This window comes from Neolamprologus brichardi, chromosome 22 (assembly GCF_056152115.1).
Source record: "Neolamprologus brichardi isolate AB-2024 chromosome 22, ASM5615211v1, whole genome shotgun sequence".
NCBI lineage: Eukaryota > Metazoa > Chordata > Actinopteri > Cichliformes > Cichlidae > Neolamprologus > Neolamprologus brichardi.
The window spans coordinates 26,922,426-26,935,468 of record NC_142124.1 but is presented as its reverse complement, the minus strand read 5'-3'; the positions used below and the strand labels follow the sequence as shown (position 1 = coordinate 26,935,468).

Here is a 13,043-nt window from a genome sequence, read left to right as displayed (position 1 = left end):
CAGAAAGTTTTTCATCGCTTTGCTCGAGCAGGGATGAAAGGTTGGGAACACAAAGGACAGGGCTGAGAAAGCTGAAGCTGGGATTTGAGTTCAGTCCTCCACGTGGTGTTGGTTTTAAGGTTAGTCAAAGATTGCAGCTTCTGTCTTCACAACTAGCTTGTCCGTCTGTAAACACGAGCTCTTGAGGAAACTGGCTGGATATAAATCTGATATCGATCAGTCTCTGCCAGGCTGACCAATATCAGATATTTATGGACACCTCAGTACTGATTCAAAGAGTTTATCAACTGGGTTAGGGGATCTTCTGGCGTAAAACCAGACTAAAAACAGATCACTCACTGCTAAATTAAACTAAATTGCTAATTGCTAACCACTGCTAAACTAAATTTTTAAATAATAAATGAAATTGTTGGCTAATGATCTGTCTTTTATGTTTACTGGTATGATTAATTTGTGTTATGATAAAGAAGCAGCTGTGAAGCTTTAATTTTGGTGAGTGAAATTCTGATATTTAAGTTTAGTCTCTGCTTGGCAGCCATGAAGTTTATGTGCAGCCTTCTAACCAAGCTGGTAAATGAGCCCTCCAGCACTCCATCCATATAATGTCTCAGTTACACTACAAAAAGGAAGAAATGCAAACATTGCAACTAACAAAAAAAAAAAAAAAAAAGTTGGTTGACATGTCTTTTTTCCTCATTCATTGACCAACTGCACATAGTTGCTGCAACAAAGTGCAGCAGCGGTGCACTCTCAACCTCTAAGCAACCACCTTCAATCATGAGCTGATTGCATAGGCTGCCTGGTGGGAGGCAACTTGTCTCCAAACCTCCAAACAATTACTGTCCCACTCAGACTGACTGCAATCACTCTCAGACAGCTTGTAAATAACTGCCTTCTAATTAGTAAATGCCGACTTTTTGCCAACACACTCCAATCAGTCTCAGTCAACCCACGCAAAGAAGCACAACTTGTCTGCAACAGGCAACTAAACTCAGCTGATTGCCAACTGGTTGCATTTGTTTGCAGTCCTGCAGCAACTATGACACGATATGTGGTGGAAGTTTCTGCCTTACATCTCTGAGATTCTGGATCTCTGAGACTGAACGTAAGTAGTTAATGTCCATTTCAGTGTAAACGATAACCGACCAACAGATGTGTTACTGTTGTTTTATTTTCAGAAATAAATATGAGCAGTAGTTTCAGACTTATTCTTATTTGAACAGCAAACGGCAAAAGCAATTTCACAACCCTTGGAAGATGCTGTTCCCCCCCCCCAAAGAAACAAAAACAAGATTCACTCACAAAAGCATCGACTGGATTACATTTGTCATGCAGAGAGCTACAGCTATTCCATGTGTGCTGTGTTAGACATGAAAAAGCCCTAAACGCAAACAGGCCTTGTTTTACTAAATACCATCTTGTCCACTGGGTGTGACTTCTAACACTTTATTCCTAATTATCACCATCCTGCAATAAGCTGTGTCAGTGAAGCCTTTTTAATGGCAGTAATGACACCAGCTTAGGATGAGACGGTCACAGAAAAATGACCCCATCCTAATTAAATGCTGTGTTGCCTGAGACCAAAGGTAGACGATAATCACATTAAAGCATATGGGACTGCTTTCATCTGACCAATGTGAAGACACGAATCATTTCAGCTGTAAGCTCTGCGAATGCACGCCTCTCTGCTTCAAACACCTCAGCGGTGCAAGAGATTCAAGTCTTCAAAAACAAACACTACCAACAGATTCAACTTTAAAAAATGACTCCAATGACGGCAGTGGCGATGCTGAAGCTTCATGAAATTTTCTGTAATTGCTTCCCGTCAGTAACTATTGCGTTGGTATTAAAGCTATTTAGCGTGTTTGCTGGAGATATTTTGTGTAGTTCTTGTGGTCGCAGCGCTATGCATGCATGTCCTCTCGAGTGACAGGCTGTGATCCTGCTGTGAGGCGTGTGTACAATTTCAAACACGTCCTCCACGGCGTGTTAGAGAAAAGCAAATCGTTTGCAATCGACAATTTCTCCCGAGCCTTTTTGCATATTTCTTTAACGGTGCGCGATTGTGTTCTGTCACTGGGGAGAAGCAGAGAGCGACGAGCGTACCGAGAGCAAGTGTGTGTATGTTTCCACAAAGAGGGTTATTTTTAGCTCACGTGCAAAAGCTTAAGAGTGAAATCCACAGAGGCCTGTGCAGAGGCAGGCGAGAGCAACAGTCTATTTTTAGACTGCGGCTGACTCTTTGTAACCCTTTGTTTGCAGCAGCTGCAGAGGCGGTGATGCTCCATCCATTAGCGTCTCGTTCGATATATGCTGAGCTCCAGCAAAGAGGAATCCTTACAGCCAATTACTGGATGTGGATAGGCAGTGAAGAATGCCTCTGTGCAGACAATATCCTAATGCGCTGGCTGTCATTAAAAGTGAGGATTCGTGTGCTATTACAGGGCTTGACAGAGTTTTCTATTTCTGTTTCAGCTGTTAAACGCCAGCAGCTTTTTTGGGGGCTGGGTGAAGGCATTTTGCCATTATTAGACAGCGCAGTGAAGAGAGGCAGCAGGGCATGTGAGTGCAAAGAAGAGAATGACGTGCAATTTAATCCCTCAGTTGGAGTTGAACCAAGGATGCTGCAGTTTGCAAATAATAATACATTACAACTGTTACTGTAAGAGAACTGGATAATCCCTTGAGGGCGCAGGGCTTAAATGTCACATCAAGGTTAATTAAGTTACTGGAGAACAAACCGTATGCGAGTCATATAACCGCCATGTCTGCCTGTATGAATAGCAGAGCCCGTTTTAATAACCAAATAAAAGATGAAAAATGATTGTGAAACAACTACTAGTTCTAGCAGCGCTGTATATAACAACATGTAAAAAGAGATTTCAGTGTTCCAACAGCTTAAGCATCCACAGAAAGCAACAGAGCTAAAACGCCCCCTAGGGAACGTATCGTTTCAGGAAAATGTGAGAGGAGGAAAAAAGAAAATCTCTGTAGACGATGACAAAAAAAAAAAAACAGGTTGTGGAGCAAATATACGTGTCAGTGGTCACATGTTCTTATGCTCTGTCCTCAGCAGATATGAGGTGCTTTTAATAGATGTGATACATAATGAGTATGTGTATTTTCTAAATGCTTTTCTACAAAAGAAAAGAAAACATTATGATATAAAAACTCTGAGCTGGGACTGCTGGGGATGGGATAACTGACTGCAGATGTATTATGTGCTCTACTGCCATAAAAGTAGCACAAGAAGGGGGAAAGGTGGTCACCATGGAAACAAGCTTTGTTTGAAAAGCTCATGCAATGAGGCGTGTCTGCCCTTGTGCGCACCGATCCAGCAGAGCCAAAAGGCACAGCGAATGGGGAGGAGATGGCAAGAAATGAGAAAGTGCTGCAGTGAGTGCTAGCCACACGATCGGCTACAGCTATTACGGAGCTGGCTCAGCACTGATAATGGTGGATGGCAGTGGGAACTAGTTAGCGCCAGGAGGTTGATGCTGTAATAAGATGTAAACCCCCCAAAGGCCTATTTAAATCTCCAAGGAGACGCAGCTGTCTGCTGATGCAGAGTGGGTGTCGGAAGGTCCGAGAGCAACCTGCTGCTGGCAAGGAAAAAGACACCAGATGACTTTCAAGGCTCGGAGCACGCAAACTACTCAGCCCCCAGAAATGATGTTGATTTTAAAAATATCCACTGACTGATGTGAATACTACTCTCCCATAAGACAACAATAACAAAACCTAACAACATGACCGTATACTGATTGCAGATAATGACCAGAGCTGAGCAGCACAAAAACGGAGGCGTTTTATGAGGAGGAAATATTAAACATTTTTCCGCAGATGATTTTTCTGTGTAATTCCAAAAATAAGTCATTCTAATAAAAATTACTGTGGAGCCAGAAGAAATTTTGATTTCTTAAAATTAAATACAAACAAAAACTAAATTAGCACTAGAGGAACGCGTTGAGGCAAATGTGTGCGTGTGTGTTTGAGTTTACTGAAATCAGCATGGTGTCTCACAGCAAGAAGATCCTGAGTTTAATTCCACCATGAGGCCGGAGTCTTTCTGTGTGGAGTTTGCATGTTCTCCCCGTGTTTGCGTGGGTTCTCTCCGGGTACCCCGGCTTCCTCCCACAGTCCAAAGACATGCAGTTAGTGGGGATACGTTAATTGGAAAGTCTAATTTGCCCATAGGTGTGAATGGTTTTCTGTCTCTGTGTTAGCCCTGCGACAGACTGGCAACCTGTCCATGGTGTACCCTGCCTCTCGCTCTAAGACATGGACGGAAGCTCCTAAAATAATTAAATAAATACATAAATAAAAACCGTAATAATCTTAAATGTATCTGATTTAAAGTTGGCTGATTTCCCTTTAAGTCCATCTCCTTTTGCACTTCTGCACTGCTGTAACCACTTGCACTTTAATGCCCACCAGTTTGTCAGTGTGTTAAACGTGAAACATTAAGAGGCTAGCAAGTAAAGAGAAAACTCAAGATTACACTCGATTGTTTACTTGAATGTCCTCTTTCAGACACACTGTCGGGGCTGATTACAGTACACACTTACACATAAATGTACAAGGACAAAAAGACAATGATTGTGGATTTACTGTTGAGCTCATGCTGCCTCAAGTGTGGATACTCTGGAGTCTTCTGCTGAAAAATGCAGACCCACCACTCATTACCATTGATGATCCATAACATGAAATTTGGATCTTGGTGCCAATGTCCAAGAGAAACAAACAAGATGTACACAAAGGTAAAGGCTTGAAGGGAAACTTGACACGCATAGTGCAGCTTTTAATATCCAGCATTTTTCCTAATATTTGAACCTTTGATTTGTAAACTCAAACCCACCTTCCAATTAGTGTAAGATTTGGGCACAGTGGCCTAAACTGTGGATTGAAAACTATTAAGAAAATCGGGAAGATATTGACGATGGGGTAAGAAGAATCACACGAAAAAGAGATGGTCACGGACCTCCTCCAATGGGTTACATTCATCCAGATGACAGCTATAGACAGAAGCCTCAGGGCTTCCGCTCTCCATTTCCAATAATTAGATACTGCTCCAACACGTGCATCAAAGCCATCCTACACAAAACAATCAGTCACCAAACAAACTGACTGACTTGCAATAAAACCCACGTAATTACAGTGCTTAAGAACTCATCTTGGAAATGAAAATGACTTTTCAGTGTGACATGTTGGACAGTATTTCTTATTTTCTATTCATATTAACAACAGTTTGCTTCATCTCATAATTTGCTCTATAGAATCTAAGAAATGTTGTATCCACCTGACAGCACAGAGGATCTCTCATTTTTCTCCTCAAAGACTACAGAGTAAGTGAAGGGCATGGTGCTAATTTACATGTCGTTTATGCAGAGCAGTGACCGTTAGTGTGTCGTCATTTTGGGGGGATTAGCTACCATGCAGTAATCACAGGATGAATTCATTAGTTCATCAAATCCATAATTAAAATAAACGGTGAAACATACTAAAGAATGAAAGCCACATTTTACAGTGCCATTATTCAAATGGCCATAATTTCAGAGAATTTCAAAGTTTACAAACTGCTTTTGCTTTATATTTTGTAATGACAAATCCATTAATCACATAATAATAATTGAATCCATCAAAATTATCCACACTGACACCACAGAAGATGAATAATGTGCAAAAATGAACAGATTTTTAGCGTTATACCTGCTTATGTTATTAGATAGCTGCTTTGTGAGTTTACAGTATGTGCTAGCAAACTACAAAAGGGCACCTAAATTTAAAAAAAGAAAAAGGAAACAGACATGTCAATTAAAATGTCCTTCCATTAAAATTTCACAGTCACCAACTAGAACTGTGCAGTTTAGCTAGCTTTACAGAGGCTTGTGCCAATTGCAGGACTAGCTATCCTAACTATGTAGGACTCACCAACAAGCTGTACAATCATCTCACTTTCTATGGAGCTTTTCATAATGTGGCTTTAATTTGCCAGAGGTACTTCCAAACCTCTCAAATCTTCAATGATATCAAAAGCAACATATCCACAATTCAGTTTAGCAACATAACTCAGTGAAAGTGAGGGTGAGGCAAGGGCCTTGAAACACTGAAATATGTTCGAGTGTGTCTACAGTGGCATCGGTTCTTAAAGTCGCCGTTTACCCTCTGGAGAATACGTTCGTTTGAAAAAAAGGACGACAACTACTGGTGGAGGGTGACACTGAAGTTTGAAAGTGACAGACCTGACCTATGTTTGGATCTTGATTGTTTAGCACCGTTAACTGCTGACAGCTGAGAACTTGCTCATAGTTTTACAGACTAAAAAGACAAGAAAAAACAAATAAAATCAATTGGAAAAGGTCAATGATAATTTTCAGTTAGAAATTCAGTCTCAAATACCAACTTATAGGTCTGCATTTCAGTAGCAGTAACGGTGCTTGAAATTTGCATTTCACTGTATTCCACAGCAGCATTCCATTTTCAGCACGATCCTGTAAAATCTCACACTTTGAATAGTTTTGAGAAAGAGCAATATTACGCCAGGAAAATCTGCAAAATCTAGGCACAAAAGAAGAAAGGACACACTATCGTTCCTCTGTTCTTCTCTGTTAAAAGCCGAAATGGGAGGAAATAATGGTTTGGATATCACTGTGGTGGGATCGCGTCAGTGTTTCGGAACCTTTTCAGGCTCCCAAACATCAAAGTGAGCATTCGCAGTGTGAGGTACTTCCCTTTTCTCCCATTTGCCATTAAAGAAGACCATGAAGAGGATGAAGACCTTGTAAGACACGTCTGTGAATGATGTGAGAAGATGAAAGGAGCACTCAGTCTCTCACCCTCACAGGAAGAGATTACACATGTCACAAACTGAACTTCTCCAACACCGATAAGCTCTGTGTTTTCCTGTGACAGAAACTAAGTTATCGGATGTCATGTATCTGAAAATGCAGAAATGTGTATGAATATGGAAAAAGCTCAGTGTCTAGAAAAGTCTAAAAACTGCATTTCTCCTCTTCACTCAAGGCGGGTTTTTCATGACTTTTTATTTGCGTAGCTTTGAAAAGGCTCAATGTAAACAATTAAAAATCATAGCAGGAAAATACGGATGACTGACAGAGTCATTTCTGCAAACGTCGGATTGAAGCATTAACTTCAGCAGTCCTGGGTGAAGACTCCAGAAAACATCTTGTGCCTGACACCTCATTCATCATAGAACGGGACAGAAATATGAAATGACAGGGCCATCTGATGTCGACAGAGGATGGAGTTGGAAAGACGATCACAATATGGTTCAGCACAGTGGCCCTGTTTCTCACCGCATGCAAAATTCTACCCCACTCTGAATTAAGCGTGCTCTGGGTATGTGAGAAAGCCATTTTCCAAACAAGGAATGGGGGGTGAGTGATGCTGGGAAGGGTATTCTCTGCCTGGAAATAAGTGCATGCTGTGAAAGAATCAGTAGGCTGCTTCTGAACTGATTCCCCGATGAATTCAAATATCAGGCCTCAAGAGAAATATCTATGGGACGGATATGCTGATTGGTGGGGCCTAAGGCAATAGCTGTCTTTAAATGGAATGCCATTCAAAAGAGGAAAAGCAACACGTGAATGTTCGACGGAAAGCATGAAAACGTGCTTGGGTAAATGGGGCTGGTGTATAAAGCGCTTTAAGTGCTCAGGCAGAGTAGAAAAGCACTACATACCAGTCTATTTGCCTCAGTGATTCACTGTCAGATTCTAAAGAGGCAGTGTTTTAAAGCAGTTACAGAGCATTTGACTTCCATTTAAGGTCATATCTTTGGATTTATGATTGCATCTGTGATGGAAGAAAGTGAAGTTCAGCAACTAAAGAAATTACATAGTAGCAACAGATAACCTGACTTTAAACAGCAGAAGAAAATACAGTAAAACAAAGACTGATACTAGAAAATCAGCATCACAAACCTTAATTCAATAATAGTTATATTTCTGGTTTAAACTTTTCCACCCACCAAGTTTGGGTTGTATAGTTCGCTGTACTCAAAGCGGACCTGCTAGGATTCTCCTTAACTTGTTGACTGGAACAACTGTAGAGAATTGTCAGCGTTCAGTTGTGGATTCTTTGTGTGCCATGTTTCTCTTTTACATTGTCTCAGTTACAAGTAGTTATGAATAACCACCGAGCACATTTGGTGCTTCATACAACCGCTCTGAGGTTTTACTTGCTTATTTTCAAAGATAACTACGCTATCTGAGAGGACCAGGGTCAAATCAATCATTGGTGTATGGATGAATGCATCTTTTATAAGTATAATAATTTCAGTCTAGCATGTAAGTTCTACATTTTTTGTTCCACAGAGGGTGGTAAATGGAAAACCAGCATGGAAGTTTGGAACAGAAATCTCTTCCAAGAGACTGAAAATGGTAAAATTGCATTTTCAATCAAATACATGTATTCAAAATATGGCATTATTAAAGTTAACAATTACTTGCAGAAAGCCCCTGACATCAACACCTATAGGCAAATGTAAAATAATTGTTTTGGGTCTGTATAGTAATTGGAGCACTTAGGGAGCCAACAAAGTTCTAACCATGGTCTTTAAAGTAGAAAGAATGATGAAAATAACTATTGGGAAAGCCTTTAAATTGAGACATAAATGTAACGCAACAGATCCTCCTGTGGTCATAAATGACAGCAGCGGCTTGTTTGAAAGTCTTACCAGGAGAAAGCTTTTTTTTCTCCTTTTTTTGGAATGCCCTTCGGATAAAACCAATCAGCACAGACACTGGTGGTAGCGGGGTGGTGATTTGGGCTTGTTTTGCAGCCTTAGGACACGGGCACCTTACTGTGACTGAGCTGACCATGAACTCCGGTGTCATGCAACAGAACAAGGATCTAAGCATAGCAGCAAATCTACAACGGAATGATTGAAAAAGAAAAGGATCAAGTTGCTGCAACACGCCGGTCAAAGTCCAAACCTCAATTGATTAAAATGCTGTGTGGACTTGCAGATAAAAACCCTCGAACCTCCATGAACTGAAGCAATGTTGTAAAGAAGTGTGGGCTAAATTGCCTCCACAATGATGTGATGGATTATCACACAGAAAATAATTACTTGAACTTATTGCTGGTAAAAGTGGTTCTTTAAGCAACTGAATCTTTGGGTAAACTTGATCGTTAGCTGGACTGCACACATCCCTATGAAAACAGTACCCTTCAGTGTTACAATGAAAACCCACTACACTGCTGGTATTATAAAAATGTAATTTTCTTTTTCCTTTTAGAAATTTGAAGTTATCTCCTTTTAGACAATAATAGCCCCAAATTGTGGCAAGCCTGTTGAACTTAACTAGTCATTTCTAACCAGGAAAGATTATTTGAAGAGCCGATTGCTGAGCTGTTTGGCTGTGTCTGAAAAGATCCCTTTCCATCCCTTAATTCGTCTCAGAAAATAACATCCCACCCCTGTAGAGAAGGGCCTATGAGTCACCAAACGGTGTACCTCCGCTCATGACCAAAGATTGCACTGGAGAGAGAGTGCCGACAGGAATCATAATTTGCCACTTTCCAGTGAAATGACAAGCTGAGAGAGACAGACACACAAGCGAGTGAGGCCGAGGTAAGCTGCAGGAGACGCTGATGATTTATGTGCACATGTGCTGGCATGTCTGAGTGGTATGGGTGGGGATGGAAGTAGGAAATTACAATTATTCTCTGACTTAGTAGATTTGTGTGCATTTATATTTTACTTTGTTAGACTTTAGATTAATCTAACCATATTACAGAGGGAAGAAACACTTATCTATGCTTAAGGAATCAAAGCGATCTTCTTCTACACCAAGAGAGCCACAGAGCTCTTCGCTGTATGTCTCAACATTGTCAAGGAAACAAAACAACAGCAGCAAAAAAAACAACCTTTTAATATGAACAGTGGCTGGGACCACTGGATGGTCATAATTACTGTGACCATTGCAAGAACTTCAAGCTTGTTGCCTTTGAAACGGTTGTTTCAAAGACAGGAAGCGGGGCTGTGGTCACCCGTAGTCGGTTGCCATCCTTAAAGAGGCTTTGATCTGTCAAGATGGTGATAAAATGGCAATAACACAGTCTGCTATAAGTTTGTGACTGAACAGGGTAAAATAACATTTTTCTGAACTGGTGAAAATTGCAATTCTGTAGCCGTCTGTTTCAAATACACAGAATTTCACATCAACTAGAAAGTCATATTAGACTACTGTGAAAAAGCACTTCCCCCTTTCTGATGAACCTTTTTTGCATATTTGTCACACTTGTATGTTTTAGATGATCAAAAACATTTTAATGTTAGATGATAATAACCTGAGTAAATACATATCATTTTTTTGGAAAGCCAAGTTAAATTTCATTTGGCACACATAGGCCTGATTGCTGCTACATGTGATGAAGGAAGAAATCGCTTAAACAGAACCTGTCAGGCAAAGTAAAGTAACCTAAAAGATGTCAAAAAGAAACACATTGTGACATCTATGAGTCTGGAAAAGGTTATGGCGCCATTTCTAAGGCTTTGGGTCTCCAGTGTGTCACGATGAGAGGCTTTATCCACAACTGAAAATGTGGTCAACCTTCCCAGGAGTGGACGGCCTAATTACCAATTACAAAATCAATCCAAGATCGTACTAATGACTCATCCAGGAGGTCGCAAAAGAACCCAGAACAATATCTCAGCTTTCAGGATGGGGTTATCAAACATAAGGCCCCGGGATGGGGGGGCTAAAACATTTTGAACTTTTTCTTAATTTTACTGCTTGTCCTTCTACTGAAACTTCCACTAAAAAGTCTTCCTGTTTAGTTTGCTTTTTCACTTCCTACAATAGAAATGTCTTTAAAAAAGTGTGTCCAGAGTAAAATTATAGGACAGTCTGGGCAATGAGCTCCCAAGCACCTTTTCTGTAATTTCACACATACGTTTCGTGCAATCGAGTCCCAGATTTCTTTCATTAAACAAAGTAACATTTCTTCATCGTGTAGTAAAAGTAAGACGTGCTGTTGAAATTACATTTCTTTTTCTTACATTGAGAAAATAAGGATTTAAATGCTATTTACACTGAAAGAAAGAAAATTGTTACTAGTTCGGCCCACTTAAACACAAAGTGTGCCCCCATTGTAAAATAAATAAAACACAGCACCACTACATTAAATAAAAGAGCTTTCCGAGGGAAAATGCGTGTGTCAAGTTCTGCTTTACCTTTCCTATATTTAAGGATAAGCAATGCAGTTCAAAAACAAATAAACACTCAAAGCAATCATCGATTGATGTTATTACCTACACAGAAAGCTTCACAGATTAAACGTCTACATGTCTCATACTTTCTGGCATGACCGAGGGAGGTTGTAACTGAGCCACACACATCATAATATACAGACGACTTAATGGTACATCCAAGACTTTCTCAGGTTTATTTTATATTTATATTTTGCAATTACACCTACAAGTCAGTGTGTTTATATATAACAACTCACAAATAGCTGAACAAATCCATTAAAGAAATGTTTATACCCACAGATCATGGCCATAAGCAAATACAGCAGCTATAAGAAAGACGAGAAAGAAACACCTATATTATATTAAACACTCGCCCTGCAGAGTTCTACTTGTCAAGTAGCTGGAAGGCAGGACGTCAATACATAACTTTGATTTTTGCTTTAGGCAGTAACTAACAGTGAAGTGAACCAGCTCTGAAAGACCTAAAATATTGCCTGAATGCCTCAGGTGAAAGAAAAGAGCCAAATAAACTTGAGAAATTGTTTTGTTTTGACTCATGACGATACAGGAAGTACACTGAAAATATCTGTATGTTTGTAAATGTCAAACCTTCCACTCACCTCTGGCATTCGCTGGCATGGAGAACCAGGTCCTGATTGTTCTTGGCCCTGACAGTGAGTTCGTGCTCTGTTGGGTTGAAGATGTCGAGCAGTAGATGACAATGGCGAGTGCTGTGGACACAGAAACAAGAAGTGACTGTATATTCTGCACCATGCTGCCGTCAGCAGTTTTAGCATTTAAGAAACGCTGCAAATGTTAGGAAGAGGTCCCAGGAGGGTGCTGGAAAAACTCTACTATAATGCCATCCTCACAGAAACATCGAAAAATCAACTTATATTATAGTCAGTGTTGGGGAGTAACGGAATACATGTACCGCCGTTACGTATTTAAAATACAAAATATGAGTAACTGTATTCCGTTACAGTTACCGTTTAAAAAGGTGGTATTTAGAATACAGTTACTTTGTTGAAATAAATGGATTACACGGCGGTACTTCCCTGTTCCATATTGTCGCGGGTCAGGACTGTTTGGGTTTTGTTTGACAGCTACGTTCTGTTGTCTCTCGCTAGCAAAGTTGACCCAGACAACAAAGTAAAGCTAGTTTTCGGCTACAAGCCCGACACAGAGCCCACCGTATTAGCCAGAGGTCCGTTTACTACGGTTCGGAGCCGCGGACCTGCAGTAACAGTAATAAATCACAGCAATAGTACATTCACGTAGTTGTAAACAGCATGATAATATGTTAAGTAATCCAAAGTATTCAGAATACGTTACTCTCATTGAGTAACGTAACGGAATACGTTACAGAATACATTTTGGGGCATGTATTCTGTATTCTGTAATGGAATACATTTTAAAAGTAACCTTCCCAACACTGATTATAGTTTGCATCTAAATATCATGGCACACGTTTGAAATCTGATTTCTCTATTACCTTTTTTCTTTCTTTCAAGCTGAACCCAAAACGAAAGTATCAAAGAAACTACTGTCACGAGAAAGAGCATGAGCTGCCCAGTTAGTTAGAAATATACGGTAGTATAATATTATCTAATAATCCCGAGTTATACATGTCCAGCTATTTATAAATCAATACTTGGTATCTACTTCTGCATAATGCTTATATATCTAATACAATACCATTTCCTTCCTGTGTTGTTTCTGGTCTACTGATGGTTTTTGTACCTTTATTCTACATTCAATGTGAAGGAGGTACGGTTAGTATGTCAGTTGTTCAATTGCTCTCATCAGTTTCTCCTCATCT

At 40.1% G+C, this 13,043-nt stretch overlaps 1 protein-coding gene across 1 annotated transcript in view; it reads right to left on the bottom strand.

Moving 5' to 3' along the window:
* trappc9 (trafficking protein particle complex subunit 9) overlaps window positions 1-13,043 on the bottom strand; it is a 242,273-nt gene that overhangs the window by 83,321 nt on the left and 145,909 nt on the right. Inside the window, exon 20 of the mRNA XM_087835023.1 lies at window positions 11,842-11,952. Within this exon, the coding sequence (XP_087691149.1) occupies window positions 11,842-11,952 (111 nt within the window). The remainder of the gene's footprint in view (window positions 1-11,841; window positions 11,953-13,043) is intronic.